This window comes from Psammomys obesus, unplaced genomic scaffold (assembly GCF_907164565.1).
Source record: "Psammomys obesus unplaced genomic scaffold, mPsaObe1.curated_primary_1811, whole genome shotgun sequence".
Classification (NCBI taxonomy): Eukaryota; Metazoa; Chordata; class Mammalia; order Rodentia; family Muridae; genus Psammomys; species Psammomys obesus.
Genome location: NW_026596095.1, coordinates 4524549 through 4545074, shown reverse-complemented (window position 1 = coordinate 4545074; position 20526 = coordinate 4524549). Strand labels below are relative to the sequence as shown.

General features: G+C 40.2%; 1 protein-coding gene across 1 annotated transcript in view; it reads left to right on the top strand.

Annotated features, from left to right (window-relative positions):
* Rtca (RNA 3'-terminal phosphate cyclase) overlaps window positions 1-20199 on the top strand; it is a 20893-nt gene extending 694 nt beyond the window's left edge. The window contains exons 3-11 of the mRNA XM_055628304.1: window positions 811-954; window positions 4015-4138; window positions 6857-6915; window positions 8673-8814; window positions 10417-10541; window positions 12293-12351; window positions 14710-14804; window positions 15755-15859; window positions 19837-20199. Of these exons, the coding sequence (XP_055484279.1) occupies window positions 811-954; window positions 4015-4138; window positions 6857-6915; window positions 8673-8814; window positions 10417-10541; window positions 12293-12351; window positions 14710-14804; window positions 15755-15859; window positions 19837-19938 (955 nt within the window). The 3' untranslated portion in view covers window positions 19939-20199. The remainder of the gene's footprint in view (window positions 1-810; window positions 955-4014; window positions 4139-6856; window positions 6916-8672; window positions 8815-10416; window positions 10542-12292; window positions 12352-14709; window positions 14805-15754; window positions 15860-19836) is intronic.
* The last annotated feature ends 327 nt before the right edge of the window (window positions 20200-20526 follow it).

Genomic DNA, 20526 nt, shown 5'->3' with positions numbered 1-20526 from the left:
CCCCGCCGCACGCACACCCCAGTTCAGGGTAATCCCCAACTCACTTCGGGAGAATAACCTTGAACTTTGATTTTTGTGCCTCCACCTCTCAAATGCTTGTCCTCCTAATCAGTCAATCTTTTCATAAGAATAGAAGTCAAAATGTATTAGCGCACACCTTCAGTTTAAGTTAATTGTATCTTTTGAGGCCTATTTAAATGGTCACATTTTATGTGTGTTTAGGCCTCAACACACATGTAGGGCATGAGGCATAATTCAGGCCATCAGGTTATCATGGATTGGTTATTCAGTGAGATTCAAGCAAGACTGTTGGCTTTTAGGTAGTTTTAGTTTACCTTTAAAATTTATTTTTATTTTATGTGCATTGGTGTTTTGCCTGCGCGTTTGCCTGTATAAGGGTGTCCAAACCCCTGGAACAGGAATGAGAGACAGTTAATGAGCTGTTGTGTGGGTGCTGGAGACTGAACCCTAGTCCTCTGGAAGAGCAGCCAGTGCTCTTTCCCACTTAGCCTTCTCTCCAGCCTCTAGTTTACCTTTTTTTTTTTTTTTTTACACATTTAATTTGTAACAGTTCACCAGTGTATTTTTTTTTTTTTGTAGCCTAAATAAACAGTCTTGAAACCTTTAAGAAGTCTCTAAGCAGTGAACGCAAGCCCACTTAAAAAAAAAACAAAACAAAACAAACCTTCAAGTGAAGGTCTGCCATTGAAGACATCACGCATGCTTTCTGGCCATTGCTTTTGTAACTGTGATTTAGGGGGTAGAGGCAGTCTGATCGCACACGTTTTGATGCAGTATTATGACCTGAAGGCCTCAGCATTTGTCTGGACTGGAAATGGTTCGAGATTTGTGTGATGGGCACCTGGAAGGGGCGGAAATCGGCTCGACAGAGATAACCTTCACCCCAGAGAAGATCAGAGGTGGAATCCACACAGCAGATACCAAGACAGCAGGGTATGTCTCACTTGTCACTCCGCGCAGACTCGGTTCAGATGTGGGCTCTGTTGCTTCCTGAGAGTGCTTGGTAGCCCTGTTGAGGTTCCATTCTCTCCCTTTTAAAATGTAAATAATAGACCTGCTTGTTCAGTTGCAGCTGTTACTATTTCCAGAATTGTTTTTTGAGACAAGCTCTCCCTATATAATTGACATAGATGTTGAACTCATCAGCCCCTGAGGTGCTGAGATTATAGGCATGTGTCACTATTTCCTGCTTTTCCCTTATTGTCTTAATAAAATATCTATGTAACGCTAGAAAATTATGGAGGCTTGCCTTGCATGTCCAAGGTCCTGGGTTTAATCTGCAGCACCGCAGGAGGGGGAAAACGTTCAAGTCCAAAACTTTCAAATATCCTGATTACCTCCTTTTCCCTAGGGAAGTGGAGTTGGAGCCCAGTTGAGTGGGGGAGTACTTGATTAGCATGAACAAGTTGCCGGGTCCAAGCCCTACGACCAGAAAACAAACATGAATAACTAAACGCCTGCGAAAACCACCCAGCCTTCTGGGAAATGGGTATCTTAACACATTTCTCAGCATTCCTCATCTCATCCCACGATAACAGTGTGGTGAGGAAGCAGTGTTTGGATTGCTTTTGTGAGCTGTTTGGCTGATTGCTTCCTTTGGCCCCTGGTGCTGGAGTGTAAACCCACTGCCTCAGGAATCGGGGGCAAGTGCTCAACCACTGGGGTTCATCCCCAGTCCCTGATTGCTTTTGGAAGTAGATTTTCTTAAGACTAGTTTTCTGCTATTAAAATTTGACAGTCTAAGACATTGTATTATAAACGTTTTGTCAGTTTGTTCAGAAGTAACTTTTTAAATAAAGCGTGGTTATTTTAGGAAGATGTTTAGTAACACATGAGACCGGAACTATGCTATAAGTAGACTTCTGTGCAAAGGGGCCTGTGATTGGGCCTAAAAATGAGATCTGTCAAGTGAGAACTTTCCTAAGGCAAGGAAAGAATTTAAGATATCTTAACATTAGCACAATATTTGTTGTTTTGTACTAACAAGGAAGAAAAAAAAAAATCCTAGTTACCTTTTTAAAAATTAGAACAGTCACAGAATTTGAAGCTGTAAGAGAAAGCATTTATTCCAAACCTTCCATGTTGTATTTAGGAAGTTAAAGTCCACTGATATTAAGTAATTTACCCACGGTCTTGGAATTAGGGTAAGAACTGGAATTAGAATTTAAGTCTTTTGCCTCCTAATTGTTTTTCACCCTGAAACAAGTAACTCTGTAGTTCTAGAACTCATTCTGTAGACCAGGCTGGCCTTAAACCCACAGAGGTTCCCCTGCCTCTGCCTTCCTAGTGCTAGGAATAAAAGTGTATGCCACCACCACCTGGCTATGCCTCCTAATTTTAAATTTATTTATTTATTTATTTATTTGTATTTGTGTGCATGTGCATGCATGCTTGGGAGTGTGGGTAGAGGTCAGAGGACAACCTGTGGAAATCAGTTCTGTCCTACCATATTTGTCACAGGAATTGAACTCAGGTCATTAGGCTTGTGTCATGTGCCTTTACTGGCTGAGGCACTTCTCCAGCCCCTGTCTCCTAATAGATTAGGAAGGGAGAGAATTAAGTTTAAGGTTGATAGTCCAGTTCCATGTAGGAAATTCACAGTAGTGGAGGCCTAGCAGGAAAGCCCATTTCTGTACTTATCACACTTACTCCATTTTGCCCCTGGTTGTGATTGCAGTACTATGAGCTTTGTCCTGCATCTGGTCTTGTGGTTCGTAACTCTTCTAAAAGTAAGGTTTTCCTTACTGCTTCCAGAATCTAACTTAACCCAGGAGAACATAAGCCCTTTAAATGTTGGATTACTTAGAAGAGCATGAGCAGTGGGTTCAGAAGTTACAAACTGTGGTTTGTAAGTAAGCTAAGCATCTTTTTTGTTTGCTCTCAGACTCCACTTCTAAGGAGAATATTTCATGTTGCCTGCATTTTCCTTTCCACTGCTACGTGCATTTCTCAGCCAATGAACATTTAGAGCATTGATGAAACAGCTTATCAATAATAGAAACTTTTGGAATGTTCCTTTGAGTAAGAGATTTGTTAGAGTTGTAACACCATGGATAGACAGACAACAGAGTTCGTTTGCGCAGCATTCAGGCCCCAGCAATTGAGACTTTGTAGTTGAGTACACATGTATCTGTTATATGATGGTAAAGGATTTCTTTTGGTTGTACATGCTATTCCTAATTCCCTTTAAAACTTCTGAAGAATGTGATTGCTGCCATTTTAAAGTAGGACAGTAATCATTCATTTAAAAAGTCTGACCAAGTACTTTATTTTTAAAAACCCTTTATGTTCTGTGACTAAGTTTTGTGATTCTTAATGTTGACTATAAAGAGGAAACTTCATGTTAGACGTTCAGTTTCCAGTCGTGTCGTGTCACATGGATTCTGCGATGGTAGGAACAATACTGTGATATTTACATGGTGTCCTGTGCTTGGAAACAACCCAAGTGTAAGCGGCGGCTGTTTCTAGTCCTGGCTCTTCTGAATGCATTTTACATCAACTGCTGCTTTCAAGAATAGTTTCAGAAAATGTTTGAAGGTTTCATCCCCCTCTCCCCCCCCTTTCAGTTTTTTGAGACGGCTTCTTTGTGTAGCCCTGGCTATCCTGTAACTCAGATTGTAAACCAGGTTGGCCTCAAACGCATACCCACCTGCCTCTGCCTCCCAGGTGCTAGAATTAACGGCTTGTGCTGCCACTGCCCAGCCACATTTTTATTTTTAATTTAATTATTTTTTTGTTGGCGTTGGGTACTCAGCCCCAAGGCCTCACAGATGAGAGGCTGAAGCCTTTTACTGTTGATTTACCACCTCGGCCCAGTTTGCACCTTTTTACTTTGCAATACTTATTTAAGAGTCAGGATTTTACCCTTCAGTCACTGCAGTGTTTTCTAACTTTTTCTTTGTCTGAGCTTCCAGTCACACTGATGTGTAGTAATGAGTACTACTGTTCTGAGATTCTGACAGTCCAGTTAAGCGTGTTCTGCCTTTTCCTTAGGAGTGTGTGCCTCTTGATGCAGGTTTCAGTGCCCTGTGTTCTGTTTGCTGCTTCTCCATCGGAACTTCGTTTAAAAGGCGGGACTAATGCTGAAATGGCACCACAGATTGATTACACCACGATGGTAAGGGGCAACCTCGTGTTCTCTGTTTAAATGTGACTGGAATCTTTTCATGGACATTCTTGTTCACATGTTCACACATGTGTTGTAGTCCTGTTGCAGGAGTGGGAATAAAATTAGGTTTATACTATAAATTAAGATAGTGTTCATACTGAGTTTTTTAAGGACCTAAAAGTATAATTATGTAAATTACACCAGTTATCATATAAATCAGCCGTTTTTATTTTAGTGTTGGCATGCTTAGAGGGAAGAAAAGTGGTGCAGGTTGAGTTCTCTAGTCTGAAATACCAAGTGTGCCAGGAGATGGCTCCTTGGGTGAAAGCAGTTGCTATGCAAGCCTGATGACCTGAGTTCAGCCCCCAGAACACGAACAGGCCAGAGCTGACTCCTGAAAATGACACTCTTGGCCGCCATGCAAATGCAGTGGCGCCAAAAACCCCCAATCAACTAATACAGTTTTAAAATAGAAAATTCAGAAATATTTGAGCACCAGCATTATGCCACAAGAGGGACATTTCCCAGCTGACTTTATGTGATGGGCTGTGATCACAGCACAGCTGCGCAGGGCACTGTACGGTGGCATGTGGGTTCTGTGTATACCACGTGTGAATGTGAGTGAGCTTCATGTTTGTGTCCTGCTGTGTGTGTGCAAATTCTGCAGAATCTGACCAAGCCCTGCTGCTTTTGAGCGGTTTCAGGTAAGGATCTTCAATCTGTATTAGTGTTTTGTTTTGTTTTTCTGTGGTTTATTGTAGCACAGTTCTGCACAATTAGATTTACTCCTTTAAATACAATTTTAGGAATTTTGTACAAATATATATGTTAATCAACTTCCACAACTAAGATAGTGGAATAGTTTTATTTAAAAAACTAAGAGGAATAGTTCTATTTAAAAAAAAAATTACAAACCCTTTGTACCTAGTCTGTCCACAAGTCCTCACAACCACCATTTCTTAGTTTTGTCTTTTTTAGAGTGTCATATAAAGTACTAATGCTCTGTATAGCCTTAGATTCCCCCCCCCCCCTTTTGAGACAGGGTCTTATGTATCCCAGGCTGGCCTTAAATTTGATATGTAGGAACAGTGACCTTGAACTTCAGATCCTCCACCTTCCACCTTCAGGATGCTAGAGTTACAAGTGTATACCACCAAGGCCAGTTTATGGGGGTGTGAACAGGGACTTATTTGTGCCAGGCATGCCCACTACCCACTAAGCTGCAGTGCCAGCTCCTGGATCTTTTTTTTTTCTTTCATTTACATAATAAATTTAAGACTCGATGTTACTGCAGTAAAGGCTAAGTGGTTATTCTGTGAATGAGCAAGTTTTATCTGTCTACTCAGGGGTTGAAGGTCATTTGAGTTACTTCTATCTTTTAGCAATTTTGAACAAATTCATCACCACTAAGATGGCAGAGACTGCCAAAATGTTCTTCAGCCCTGTCCTTTTTGTTACCCCATGAAAGCTCCTTTTCTGTATCCTACTCAACACTAGGTGCTTTATACCCCTCCCTCTGTTTGAGTTGAAATGTTTGGGAACAAAACCCAGGGCTTTACATGTGTTAGGCAAGTGCCTGCCCTGGGCTACATCAACACTCCTGTCTTTGAAAAAAAAACAAAAAACAAGATCACAGAAATTTACTACTGTCTATACCTCCTATACACATGGAGATAGCCTAGAGATGTGAGTAAAACTCTCAAGAAGATCTCATGTTTTTGTAGGCTTCAGCTTAAATACCATCTTCTTTTGAAACACTGCCATTCTGATGGATGGCATCATCTTTTTAGTCAGTGTGCTGAGATGTGCAGTGAAAGTCACCTTCACCAGGTGGTTGGTGGCACTCAGGAGGCAGAAGTGGGCAGATCTGCAGTGACTTCCAGGACAGCCAGGCCTACACAGAGAAACCCTGTCTCAAAAAACAAGACAAAACAAAGATACTTCACCTAGTAATTCACGTAGAGGAAACTACTCTAAATATAGAATTCAGTGAAATGTGAATGTTAAAGACACTTGAACACAGCCTGTATAAACTGTGATCGTCATTGTGTAGACAAGACACCTTACAGCAGTGATTCCTGTTCTCAACCTGTGGATCTTTGCCCTTTGGGGGGGTCACGTATCAGATATCCTGCATGTTGGGTATTTACATTGTGATTCATGACAGTAGCAGAATTACAGTTATGAAGTAGCAGTGAATGATTTTGTGCTTGGGGGCCACCACAACACGAGGAACTGTATTAAAGGGTGGCAGCGTTAGGAAGGCTGAGGACCACTGCCTTACAGGACAGTTCAGTAAATTCTGCTCAGGTGCCATGTCATACAAATATTGCTTGGGAAGAACTTAGGTTATGAAAAATGTGTCTAATATGAAATGAGAAAAAGCAAAGGTAAAGCGTTGACTATCTAGTAAAATTTCAAGAGACTTGAGACTGCATAATGGAAGGGTGCTCACCAGCGCCCTCTTCTGTCTTCATGTACACTGTTGATACTGTCAGGGAGGCTTCCTGGGATCAAGTGTGCAGAGCTGTCTCTATTAGACTAAGTGCCAAACGTGTAGCTGGGTAACACATTTTCTTGTTTGAATGATAGTGTTGGTCTCGCTACTTGCTGCCTGTGAATCTGCATCACCTACTGACTAGCCCACTGAATAGTGTTTTTAATTTAGTAATTGAACTTGCTGAGTCTGTGCATTCTGGTGGCTAAAGTAACAACTGACTTTTTCAGGTTTTCAAGCCAATTGCTGAGAAATTTGGTTTCAAATTTAATTGTGACATTAAAATGAGGTAAGTCTCTTGAGTCCTTACTGCTTGTTGCTGGGGATCCAACACAAGTGCATGCCGCCTGTCCCCTGCTGCTGACCTGCATCCCAGCCCTTAGCCTTTTTAACATCGTACATGTTCCGAACGTAGTGGAAAACTTAGATTTAGAGAACTGTTACTTTGATACGCTTCTTTTTTTGTTTTCTGTTTTTTTTTTTAAATAATTTATCTAATTTTATATGCATTAGTGTGAAGGTGTTAGATCCCTTGTAATCGGCAATATAGACAGTTGTGAGCTGCCATGTGGGTGTTGGGAATTGAACCCGGGTCCTTGAACCATCTCTCCAGCCCGTTTTCTGTTTTTTTTTTTTTTTTTTAAGACAGGGTTTCTCTGTGTAGCCTTTGCTGTTCTAGACTCAATTTGTAGACCAGGCTAGCCTCAAACCAGCAGTCTGCCTGTCTATGCCTCCCCGAGTGCTGGGATTAAAGGCGTGTACCACCACACTCAGCACTTTGATACTTTTAATGCATTGTGTTAATGCATTTCTTACAGAAAGTAATTGTACTTTATGGCTTAAAGATATAAACTGTAAAACTGTGGGACCTTACTAGCTACCAGTGGCATTCATTTGTTTCTTGAGAGAAATATTTTCATGGGGTTTCTACAAGGAGGGTATCTTTATAGCTAGTGTTATCTATGCCTGTGTTGTCCGCATCTGTGTTAGCCACACCTGTGTTATGCACACTGGTGTTACCCACACCTGTGTTACCCGTGCTTCTGAACAGGAGAAAGGGTTACTATGTGTGGACGATGTGCTAGGCACTCTGTAGCCATAGAGAGACTGCTCCACAGTGCGGTGAGAATTGACTTCCTAAGAGCTGTAAGGCTGTCCTGTGCTGTAACAAGAGTAAAGTCTTCCGCGTGGAGCTTAATACTTTATGGTCTTGCCCCAGTTTTCCGCTCTAGTTTCATCTTCCCTACTACTTCCAAGTTGTCATAGTCTAACTTGGTGGGTTGCCCACAGTCTTAAAACTACTTTGCACCTTTAAATTCATGTTATTTATCCCCTGCTCACTTAAAAATTAAAAATTATATTCAAAAATAGAAAATATAATTCCTTGTGTGAATTGTTGATAAATGCATTTACTCATTTATCTGTTGGAACCTCTTTGCAGCCATACTTATAATCTTAGTAGATTGTAAACTACGTCATCTCCTTACCAGATTGAGGTTCTTGAAGATGGAAGCACAGCAGTTCTCAGCATCTGCAATAAATGAATAGAACTGAGCTATAGTTTTACCTCAGGTATTAATCTGAGTGCCTGGCATGTGTTATTTTAGGCCTAGAAAAAAAGAAACTAGCAGAGCCAGTGTTGAAGAGCTTCTGCCCTCCAGCAGCCCTCTGAGTAGAAGCTGCTGAGGAGGAACATGTTCTGCACTGACTTACGTGGTTGTCACTGTGCTGTGCGCACCGAGCACCTGGTTGTCTCATGTAGCTAGAGGATGATTTCTTTGGGTGCTGGGGCTTGAACCCAGGGCCTCACATGCACATGCTAAGTATACCTTCTCTCTTTGAGCTTTACTTATGGCCAGAGATTCAGTAGTCACATGGATCTTAACATCACAGAGTGGACATCTGAGAGTGCAGATATTATTTAGACCTTTCCATGAATTTCCACAAATTCTATATCCTTTGATATTTTGTTACTGTAATGTATTGTTAAGCTTTGCTTTGTTATGTACTCAGTTATGGAGTAGGTGTTTGTTCTATTTTTCCTAGGGGCTATTACCCAAAAGGGGGTGGTGAAGTGATTGTCCGAACGTCACCAGTTAAACAGTTGGACCCAATAAATCTGACTGACCGTGGCTCTGTGACTAAGATTTATGGGAGAGCTTTTGTTGCCGGTGTTTTGCCAATAAAAGTAAGTTGTCGTGGTGCTCTTCCAGTGTATGGACACCTTGCTAGTACTAGGGCATGAGAATTTTGAGAGTATTTTTTTCTTTCAAAATAAGAGTTCTCAGACAGTTTTGAAGTTTTGCTTGTTTATTTTTCTTTCTTTTGAGGATTTTGTGGTTTTAAAACTAGATCTCATGAATAGTTCCTGCTTCCTGGATCTTACTGGGTACACCAGATGGTCTTGAACTTTCAGTACTCCTCTTGCCTCTGCTGCACAGTGTTGTTAGTTTGTCTGTTTCAAAACTGGGGCTAATGTAGCTCTGATAGAGCTGATGATGGCCTTGAATTTACAGGCCCAGTAAACCCCAGTATTTCTGTATGCTGAGCATACATTGGGAAGCCTGAGCTGCATGCCCTGCCTTAGAACGCCTGTTAAGTTACATTTATTTATTTTGAGGGGTAGGGATAGGGCTGCATTCCATGTGTACATGTAGAAGTAGGGATTGGTAAACATGCCGTGGTGTGTTTGTGGAGGGAAAAGAGGTCAGCCGACAGGAACCGGTTATCTCCACCCTGTGAGCCCTGGGCTCCGACTCATGCCAGCAAGCCTGGCAACAGCTGCTTTTACCCACTGAGCCATCTCAAGATGGCCGAAGAAACATGTATTTTGTTTGAGACAGGGTCTTACCGTGTACCTCTCTGGCTTGGAACTTACCTTATATAACAACCTGGCCTCAAACTCACAGAGTTCCATTTGTCTCTGCCTTCTAAATGTTAGGATTAAAGGTGTTCCCCACTCTGCCTGGCAGAACTTTTTTTTTCCGATTAATTAAATTAAAAAATATTTATTTATTTATTTATTTATTTATTTATTTATTTATTTATTGGTGTTTGGGTTGCACATGTCTGTCTGAGAGAGTCCAATCCACTGGTACTTGAGTTATAGATGTTTGTGAGCTGCCATGGGGGTGCTGGGAACTGAACCCAGTCCTGGAAGAGCAGCCGGTGCTCTTAATCGCTGAGCCATCTCTCCAGCCCCTATTTATTTGTTTTCTAAATTTTGTTTTATTTTTATATGTATGGGTATTTTGCATATATGTAGATCTGTGCCATCTGAGGCCAGAAGAGGGTGATAGGTCCTTTGGGACTGGAGTTACAGATGGTGATGAGCTGCCCATGGGTGCGTGGGATCAAATGTGGGTTCTCTGGAACTGCTGAGTCATTGCTTCAGCCTCCAACTTATTTTATTTTAATGTGTATGAGTTTTGTCTGCATGTATGCTTGTATACCACATCTGTGCTCTGTATCTGCAGAGGTCAGAAGAGGATGGCAAGTCCTCGGAAACTGGAGTTAAGGGGTGGTTGTTAGCCACCATGCAACTGTTGGGAACTGAACCTAGCTCCTCTGCAGAGCAACAAGTGCTTTGAACTGCTGAGCCATCTCTTCAGTTCCCAACAACTTAATGTGAATGTCTTCATCTAAACGTTCCTTAAAAGTTACTACTCGCTAGAAGTTTAAAAAAGTCATGCATGGAAAGGTTAACTCTGTTATGTAATTTTGAAGGACTGAAAGCAGTTGTCTAAATAACCAGTGACAAATTTGTTCTCCTTTTCTGTTTTGCCAAAAGGTAGCAAAAGATATGGCAGCGGCGGCTGTGCGATGCATCAGGAAGGAGATCCGGGATCTGTATGTGAGCATCCAGCCTGTGCAGGAGGCCAGGGACCAAGCCTTCGGCAACGGGAGTGGAATCATGTGAGAGCACAGACTTAGAATTAGTTGAGACCCTGAAGTCATTGTCCCTTCAAAGAGTTGAAGGGCTTTTGCTCAGTTCATCGTTCTCCAACATATTTGTAAGGACATTTCTACCTAAAACAACAGCTTGGTGAATTAGTGTGATTATTCTGGTTGAGGCTTGGTGTTACATGGATGTACTTCCCAAATTCAAGACACTGGGGCAAGAGGATCATGAGTTTGAGGGCATCTAGACCAAGCCTGCATGATAAGTTTGGAGGCAGCCGGGACTATTTATCAAGATACTGCCTTCAAAATGTAAAAGCAAAACACAGAAGAAAAAAAAGAAAAAGAAAAGGTCATTCTGATTTTTTTTTTTCGATGTATTTTGTAGACCCTTGTACTTTGTAGGACTTTATCTGTTGGTTTCATGTCTACAGTTCAAGCAACTCCAGATAAAAGTATTTGGGGGAAAAAAAAGCTTATGTTCTAGATGTATACAGGCAGTTTTTTCTCTTGTCATTTTAAGTACACTGTACTTAAGTACATTGTGACAACTATTACAAAGTGTGTACATTGCAGTACTATTTATTCTAAGTACTCTAGAGGTGAGTCAGTGTAGATGGGAAGATGTGCTTCTAAGATTAGTATCAGTGTTCATTTCTTTTTGTTTTTTGACTTTTGAAACAAGGTCTCATGGAGTCTAGCCTGACCTCCAGCTTGCTTGTAGCCAAGGATCACCTTGAACTCATGATCTTCCTGCTTCCTTTCGGGCAGCACAGACATGCTCCAGCCACATGCCCAGCATATTACTTGGTTTGTTGAGACAGGATTTCACTCTATACTCCAGACTGGCCTCAGATTTTCAGCAATCTTGATGTCTCCCCAGCGGGAATTACATTGTTAGTTGATACGATGCCATTTAAATAAAGGACTTAAACTTGGATTTCAGATCCTGGAATGAACTCCCCATGAATACTGTGGGACAGTTGTAGTGAGCTTAAATATTTTTAAGATTTATTTTTATTATTTTAGTTACGTATATGTGTGTCTTCATGTGGGTATGTGCGTGTGAGTGCGGGCATCTGTGGAGTCCAGAAGGGGCCATCAGGTCTCTGGCACTACATTTCCATACAGTTGTCAGCTGTCTTAAGTGAGCGCTGGGCACTGAGCTTGGGTCCTCTGCAAGAGCAGTTTTCTGAACCACTGACCCGTCTCCATCCTCCTTAAATATTTAAGCTAATCAGAAAGTTGTCATTGAAAGTAACACTAACAGAAATGTTTCCAGTCTTTTAAAGATACCTTAAGTATGAAATGACAGATATTCAATATGTAATGTTGTCTTTTAAGAAAACACCTTACTCAGAAATTTACAAAGTTTAAAGTGAGTACTTGCTTTCTTTTCCATAATACTACCTAAATAAGCAGAACAAAACGCAAGTCTGTATGAAGACCTTTTTATTTAAGACACCCATAGAGTGCTTGTACTGCTATGTGCCCGTAACCACTTAGTGCTAATGACAGAATAACTTGCGGCATTCTTTACATGCGAGTCGATTAAAATCTGCAGAGACTTTATCCAAAGGAATCCCACTGCCCAATGAGGGCTGATGGGAGATTATTAGTGACTTGTCTGTGGGAGAATTTCACTATTTCTGTGTAATGGCCAGATTTAACTTTGCTTTTTTAACAGTAACTGGTCTCTTGTGTTGTATTTATGTAAAATTTAGAATATTACAGTGTGGATAATTACACTTTTTCCTCCCATGTAGCATCGTTGCTGAGACATCCACTGGCTGCTTGCTTGCTGGGTCATCACTTGGCAAAAGAGGTATACATGAATGAAAGGGGTCTATAATTCCCATCACCATTGAAAATATCATTATCTCTTCAGGATACATTGTTGAGAATGATGACTGACATATTTAAAAGATAGAGTCAACTAATTCTGTTTTAGACTCAGCATCTTCCAACTTTGTACTTTGAAAAATTTTCAGACCTCAAGTGGTCATTCATATACCCTCTCCTAAGTACACTAGCCGTGAACATTTAGCTACATGTTATGTACATTTCTGAACTGTTTCAATGTTCAGTTGTGGTACCATGCCTCAGTCATGAACACTGCTGCATGCATTTCTAAATACCCACAGATTCAGAATACTGGCTTTACACCTGAAGAGTTTGGTACACAGACACACACGTTACTTAAACAGGTTGCCTAAAAACAATCTGGATGTGTTTATTTATTCTTATGTTTGCATAGCTTTGGGCTGTCATGTTATCGACTCTTATTCTACTTCATTAATGTATCTGGTTTTCTGCAGACAGCGCTGGTTGGCTTGGTAATCATTGTGTAGCCCAGCCTGACAATCCTCCTGTCTTAGCTTTCCAAGTGCTGGGATTATAGGCATGCACCACCATGCCGAGCTCTGTCTTTAGTACAGAATTCTCTGTACTTCTAAACTTTTCGCCTTTTCTTTTTAACTGTCATGATACTGACATTTAGAAAAGTTCAGGACATTTTTCTCAACAGAATCCCTCCCAGTTTGAATTAGTCTGGTTGTCTCATGCTTAGGGCTTTCCTATGAACATTTTTAGGAGGAATCTTGCAAAGATGATTTTGTGTACAGCTTTTTCTCAAGGTGTATGTGTACTTGATCATATATATTATCCAGTAAATGTAAAGATATAAAATATAAACAAAATTAGCTTTACTCTGAGTGTTTAAGACATTTTGATTTGTAGCCAAGGATTTGTTTTAAAGAATATAGGAGAATTTGACTTTCCATACTTCTGATAGACTTGTTTCTATTCATCTTTCTACTGAAGGGTTCAGATATATGAAAAAGTAGGAAATAGAAGAACAAGGGACATAATTTAAAATGAACTAGAACCTGTTCAAATTTTTTGTTTGTTATTTGTTGTGTGAAATGGTGTCTTCACCTAAAGCTCAGGCTAACTTCAAACTCAAGACTCCTGCATCAGCATTCTATATGCTGGGTTTGATCTGAGAATGTTACCTGTTCCTTTTTAAGAGGATACTGAAAAAAACCTTCTATTCTGATGAAATTATCTGTGACTAATTCTAACTTGCGTAAATCACAAGTTTTAGATTGGAAACAGGCAGAGCTTTGGATTACAGCTTTGTTAGAAAGTGGCTTTATAATTAAGTTTTAAAAGTTAAATTATTTTAGTTTACAGGTCTGAGTGTTTTGTCTACATGTATGTCTGTGCACTACTTTCATCCCTAGTGCCAGGGGAGAGCAAAAGAGGGTGTTAGGTCCCCCGGAACTAGAATTACAGACAGTTTTGAGCTATCATGTGGAAATTGAACCTGGCTCTTCTCGAAGAGCGTCCAGTGCTCTTGACTATATAGCCATCTCCAATCTCTGCTTTTTTTTTTTTTTTTTTTTTGAGATAGGGTTTCTCTGTGCGAGTCCTAGACTCATTTTTGTAGACCAGCCTGTCCTCCAACTCAGACATCTTCCTGCCTCTACCTCCCTGAGTGCTGGGATTACAGACATGTGCCACCATACCTGGCTGTCCAATCTCTGCTTTTTGTTTTGTTTTTCATAGTTCCAGGTACGCTAGTGCCTTACAAGTGCAAGGCAGGTGTTCACACATGGAGCCACATTCCCAACACATGAGTACTGTTTTTAAGGAATATATGCCATAGAGCACATGTGAAGGTCGGAGGACAACTTTCAGAAGTCAGTTTTCTCTTTTCACCATTTATTTCTTGGGAATTGAACATGGGTCATCAGGCTTGGCTGCAGGTACCATTGCCCTCTGAACCATCTCACTGGCTCCATAATTAGTAGTTTTTTAAGCAGGTACCAAATAACCTATTTTTCCTCCACTATGCATCAGCACATTGGCATTTCTCAAGCTTTATAAGATTATAAATAACATGAGATCCTTCCTGAAAAGTGCATTGTTTAAGATGAGAAGCCTAAAAAAAATTTTACATCAGTGCTAATTTGGATGTGCCAATTTATAAACTTTTTGATTGTTTGTTTCTCTGAGACAGAATTTCACTGTAACCCAGGTTGACCTTGAACTTGGAACAATCCTAGTTTAGGTTCTTAAGTGTTGGGATTTCATGTTTTTGTCACCTTATTCAGTTCAGTTAAACTTGGTGACTTGGAGTAATTTGTTGTTCTTTTCTTTTTTATTATGTCTGTTTTAGGTGTGAATGCAGACAAGGTTGGAATTGAAGCAGCTGAAATGCTATTAGCAAATCTTAGACATGGTGGTACTGTGGACGAATATCTACAAGACCAGGTAATGAGACTTTCAGGATCAAAGCCTTTTTCCCTGCTGGATTTGAACATAATTATGTTTCATACAGATTTCTTTAATTGTGGCATATTCAGACACCTTAGTCACATCCTCTTGGTCTCAATGCAGGGCATTTCCATTCTAGGCCATACACACACACACACGCACATGTGCGCACACAACAGTCTCATGGTTCACCTTTTGTGAAGTGCTGTTGAATATTTGTACCTCTTCTTTTGAGACAAGGTCTCAGTCTCTAACTTCACATTCTCCATTCTGCTTCGGCCTCTTGAGTGTTGGGATTATAGGTGTGCACCACCAGGCTTGGTAGAGAAGATGTTTTTATGTTTCATTGTCTCTGTGTTTTCCTTTTTACCATATCTTCCTCTCAAGGCACCAGTCTACTTTTAGAAATGTGTTCTCAGGTTGCCTCAGTGGTGGAGCTGTTCCTGTCTAACATGCCTGGAGTCTTGTGGCTAATCCTCAGAATCAAAAAGAAAAAGAAGGAAAAGGAAGGGCTCTTCAGGATATCTTGACCATTTTCTTGGGACAGTTTTCCTTATGTTTAGTCATTTTCTTCTTGCCTAAGTACACATTTTCAGGAATTCTGTAGTCTCCCTTTACCTTTTAAAATGGAATTTTAGAAGAATAGAAAACTTATTATGTAGGCCAGCTTGCAGAAGTATTAGGATCTAATTATGTGAATCAACGTCCAGCTCTATCTTATTCTGAAACATAAATTTTTAAGTGAGCCTTGTTAAGCATTTACCAAGCCACAGACTGATTAACACACACTCTTTGTCACCATCTCAAGCTTCTGGGAATATCAAGAAAATAGAAATTATTCTTTTAATTCTTTTCTAAAGTGGTTTTGATTTCTAGAAGCATTTTCCTTATGTGTGGCTGTAGAATTTGAGATTCTGATGTTTTTCTTCTTTCTTATTTTTTGATAGCTGATTATTTTCATGGCACTGGCCAATGGAATTTCCAGAATAAAAACAGGACCAGTCACACTCCACACACAGACTGCTATACATTTTGCTGAACAACTGGCGAAGGTGAGTATTCTGTTAGAATGACCAGGAAACCCACTAGTAGTCACAGTTGGTACCGCTCATGGGCTTTCTGGGTGGCGGGCTCTTAGCAGCCGCAGCACCTGTCTGTGTATCTCACCACTGTGGGTGAGTAAGATGAGGCTCTGAGGTCCTCAGTATCAGTGAAGGCGTTGTGTGCGCTCATGTTTATATCTTTTCTTCAGGACTCTTAAATATATGTACATATGTATGTGTATATATGTATATATAACAGTAAATATCTTTATGTATTTCACTGTGAAGTTAATTTCTCATAGAACATTTACAAATTATTTCTTTTGGTTAGTAAAGCTACTTTTTAGTTCTTTTTCATTAATATATACAGCTTCTTTTCCAGAAATGTAGCATGTTTTTACTTTGGAATTTCTTTTTTATTCTTTTGCATGGTTTTAGTTTGGTTTTCTTAAGTCAAGGCCTTAGTATGTATTCTGGCCTGGCCTTGACTGTTCTAGGTAGACCAGTAGAACTTGTGATCCCCTGGCCTCAGGCTATAGAATGCTGGGCTACAGTAGGAACCACCACACCCAGCTGCTTTATTCTCTGTAATATAATTCTATAAGATTTATGACTCAGGTTTTATGAGATTGCAATCTTTTTTGAAATTATAAAAGTAATTCATGTGAGGCATGGTAGTGAGTGCCTGTAATCTAGCAATTGGGGGTCAGAGGCCAGCTTTGTCTTCATAGCACATTTCAGGCCAGCCTAGGCTATAAGAACAAGAACAACAAAAAGAATATAGAAGAACTGTATCACAGTCCCTAAAGAATATTCTTCTTTTAATTTTACTTATTTGTTAATTGGAAATAATTATTTTGGGGCTGGAGAGATAGCTTAACAGTTAAGAGCACTGTCTGTTCTTCCTGAGGTCCTGCGTTCAGTTCCCAGCAACTGCATGGTGGCTCTCAATCATCTATACCCTCTACTGCCTTCTTCTGGTGTGCAGGTGCACATGCAGATAGAGCTAATATGCATAAAATAAATAAATCTTAAAAAAAGAAAATAATGATTTTCATACAAAATATTTTGATCTGGTTTCCCTTCTCTCATCTCCTGCCAGATCCTCCCTACCTTCCCACATTTCCAACTCACACCTTTCTTATAAAAGCAAGCAAGCAACAAAGACAAACAAGAATAAAACAAAACAAAACAAAAGAATAAGAAAGAAGCAAAGAGAACACACACACACACCCTAAAGCTTGTGGTCGTACTTTTAGTCCTAGCACTCAGGAGGCAAAGGTAGGTGGGCAGGTAGATTTCTGAATTTGAGGCCAACTTGGTCTACAGAGCTAGTTTCAGGACAGCCAGGGCTACATGGAGAAACCCTGTCTCAAAAAACTAAAAAGAAGGAGAAAGAAAGAAAGGAAGAGGAAAGAGAAAAGAATATATATATATTTTAAACAATGTTTCCAATGGCCATAATTCATTATCTCACTACAAGGCACAATACACAGAGCTTTGAGGGTCCAGTGCAGTCATCATGACAGAACGCTCCCACCCAGAGTGATCAAAACAATTTTGGTGGTCAAGAGAAGAAACTGGTACTAGAAATATGGTTGCCACCCTTCAGTGCCTCTGAAGAGCAAATGCCACTACTTGCCAAGGTCCCTCCAGTGTGTCCCAGTAGGAGGATAGAACCAGGCAAAGACTCTGTGTCTGATGATATGCAGACTGAAAAGAATATTCTTAATGAGCCATGTGTAGTCTTGCATGCTTTAATTCTAGCACTTGGGAAGTGGGGTCAGGAGGTTCAAGTCTTCAAGGCCAGCAGATGCTATATAAGAAGACCCGGTCTCAGACCTCTATCACCAAGAATAATTCACTAGCTAAAGAGAACTTGAGTATCACAGCTGTATGGGTGCACAGAGCCCCTGTCTCCTGCCTTGCAGTTTGTACTCTTTTTGTTTGCTGTTATTATCAGGAATAGATAGGTTTTGCTTAAATCAGGAAAAACCTGATGAGAATCAAAAGCATAATATATCTGAGATGAGTGAATATTTATAATATATATTTTTAAATTTTATGTATAAGTGCTCTATCTGCATGTCTGCCTGGATGCCAGAAGGGAGCATCAGATTCTGGTATAGATGGTTGTGAGCCACCATGAGGTTGCTGGGAATTAAACTCAGGACCTCTGGAAGAGCAGACAATGCTCTTACCAGCTGAGCCATCTCTCCAGCCCTTCTGATAGTCTTGATTCCTTTTGTTGCTGCTGTTTTAATTGTCCTAGGAATCCAAACCAATGATTTGTGCATGTCAGGCAAGCATTCTGTCACTGAGCTTCACCCTATTATTTTTTAAGTTTACTTCTGTTTTATTTTATATGCATGGATGCTTTGCCTACATTTATATCTGTGTACCATATTTGTGTCTGTTTCCCTGGGAGACCAGAAGAGGGTGTCTGAATCCATGGAACTGGAGTTATAGGAGATTGTGAGCCTCATGTGAGTGCTGGGATTGAATCTGGGTCCTCTGGAAGAACAGCCAGTGCTCCTAAGTGTTAACCATCTCTTCAGCCCTTTCACTTATTTTTTATTTCTGCTTATCTGTATGTACAGTTATTTTTTTCTTCTCTCTCATAGACTGGTGTTCTTGCTAGTTGGTATCAAGTTTCATTCATTGAAGCCTTAAGTTTTATAGTACTTAGTATGTTCGTAGGCACTTACACATTACAAGTGAGTACACAGCAGAAAGTATCATGAGCTGGGGGATTTGTGATTCTTGCTTCTTATTCAACTGTGTATGCATGAGTGTTGGGTGTTTTTCTTCAAAGGGGATCTTACTAAGTATAGTCTAGGCTGGCTTCAGACACAAGGTTCTTCTACCTTAGCCTCCTGAGTACTGGGCTTACAGGTCTGTACCACTTGGCTCCTTATTGTACTCTACTGGGTGACTTGTACCAGGGTATCTTTATTTTTTCTCAGTTAAAATAGCTTATCTGTAAAAATCAGAGACTTCAACTATATCATCTTTTAGACTCCATAAGTAGGCTTAAGCATAAACTTGAAATGATTCCCTATCTACTACTTGTGCTTCATATTTTCATGTTTGTAATTTGAAAAATGCAGCCACATAACGGTATAGAGTTCGATTCCCTTGCTCTGTGTTCAGTGTTTGTTCATTCCACAGTGATTTTCTAGATGTCTATTTGTACAGTATACTGCTACATACACAGAAACTGAAGCATTGTGAACATTGCTGGTCAGTATGACCACAGAAAAATGGCTTCAGATTGTGTTTAGAGACTCCTAAAACCTAGGCACACTTGAAATACCTGTGTCAGAATCTGAAACCTATTCAGTTTTTTTGACTTAAATTCAGTTTTGTAAAAAGGAACTGCACTTGTCTTAAAAATGATGCTTCCTGAAAACAGTGACAGAGACCACATATTTCAAACCTGCCTTTAGCTAACAAGTGAGAACTACAGCATTGAGCTCAATGATGAAGGATATTAGTCACCACCACTCCCACCCCATCCCACCCCCCGTTTCTGAACTAGCTTCTTGAATTATGTATTTAGAGAATTAAATTGGCAGGAAAACTTTAATGAGAGCGAATAAATGTCATACATGACAGGTAAATGATTCAGACCCATCCATGTTTTAGAAAAACAAAAGGGAAGAGAAGAGGTGTCTTCTAACCAGCAATAGTCAGTGCTTCAGAATTTACACTTGCCTTGGCTGCACATGTCTCATGTTCCTCAGTGGGTGTGGAGTGGAGCCTGAGTCTCTGTTCTGACAGACTCCACAACAGTGAACCAGAACCACAGTCCCAGGACAAAATAAGCTCTTGGATTTTTTTTTTTCACAAGTCGCTTGACTTTTATGTGTGTGCCTTCTTCAACAAATGGGTTTGACACTGACTCTCTGTCTCCTTAACTTTGATTCTAGGATTGTCTCTCTGTCCTCTTCATGTATACTTACATACTAATACTCTGCTTTCAGGCCAAATTTACTGTGAAGAAGTCAGAAGAGGAAGAAGATGCATCTAAGGACACTTACATCATTGAGTGTAAAGGAATTGGGATGGCAAATCCACATCTCTAGGGTGTTTCCATAAACTGTAGCTCCGGGTTGCACTAACTTATTTCATACATGCTGCAGCACAGTGGATACGAAGTAAGACATTACAGGACTGACTCAAGTAGGAGATGAGGTATGGTACTTGCAGTTGCTGAGAATGCTTCATCATGTTATGCTTACCTTGAATATCTCCTGAAATATAGACAGTGAAGTAAGACTTGAGGAATATGTATAATAGTCAGTTTAAATATTAAAGTATTGAAATAAAATGTTGTTTATATTCAAGTATGAGTTGCGTGGTTTTTAATATAACAAACTAAGCCAGGGACATAGATTGGGTCTGACATGTGTATGTACTAGTGTCCTTACCTGCAGTTTCCACTTTCTGTAGTTGAGCTGGAACCAAGTGTGGCCCAGCAATGTTATCTAGAAAATTCAACATAAATAACTAATGTGTTGTGCGAACAATCCTTTCTGAGTAGCATGACGAGATCTCACACATTCTCTTGTCCCACTTGTGACATGAATCATCCCTTTGTCCGGTATTACCAATAGTATATATGCCACTTAGGTGCCCATTACACACTTAGTAGCTGTTTGGCTATCAGATCA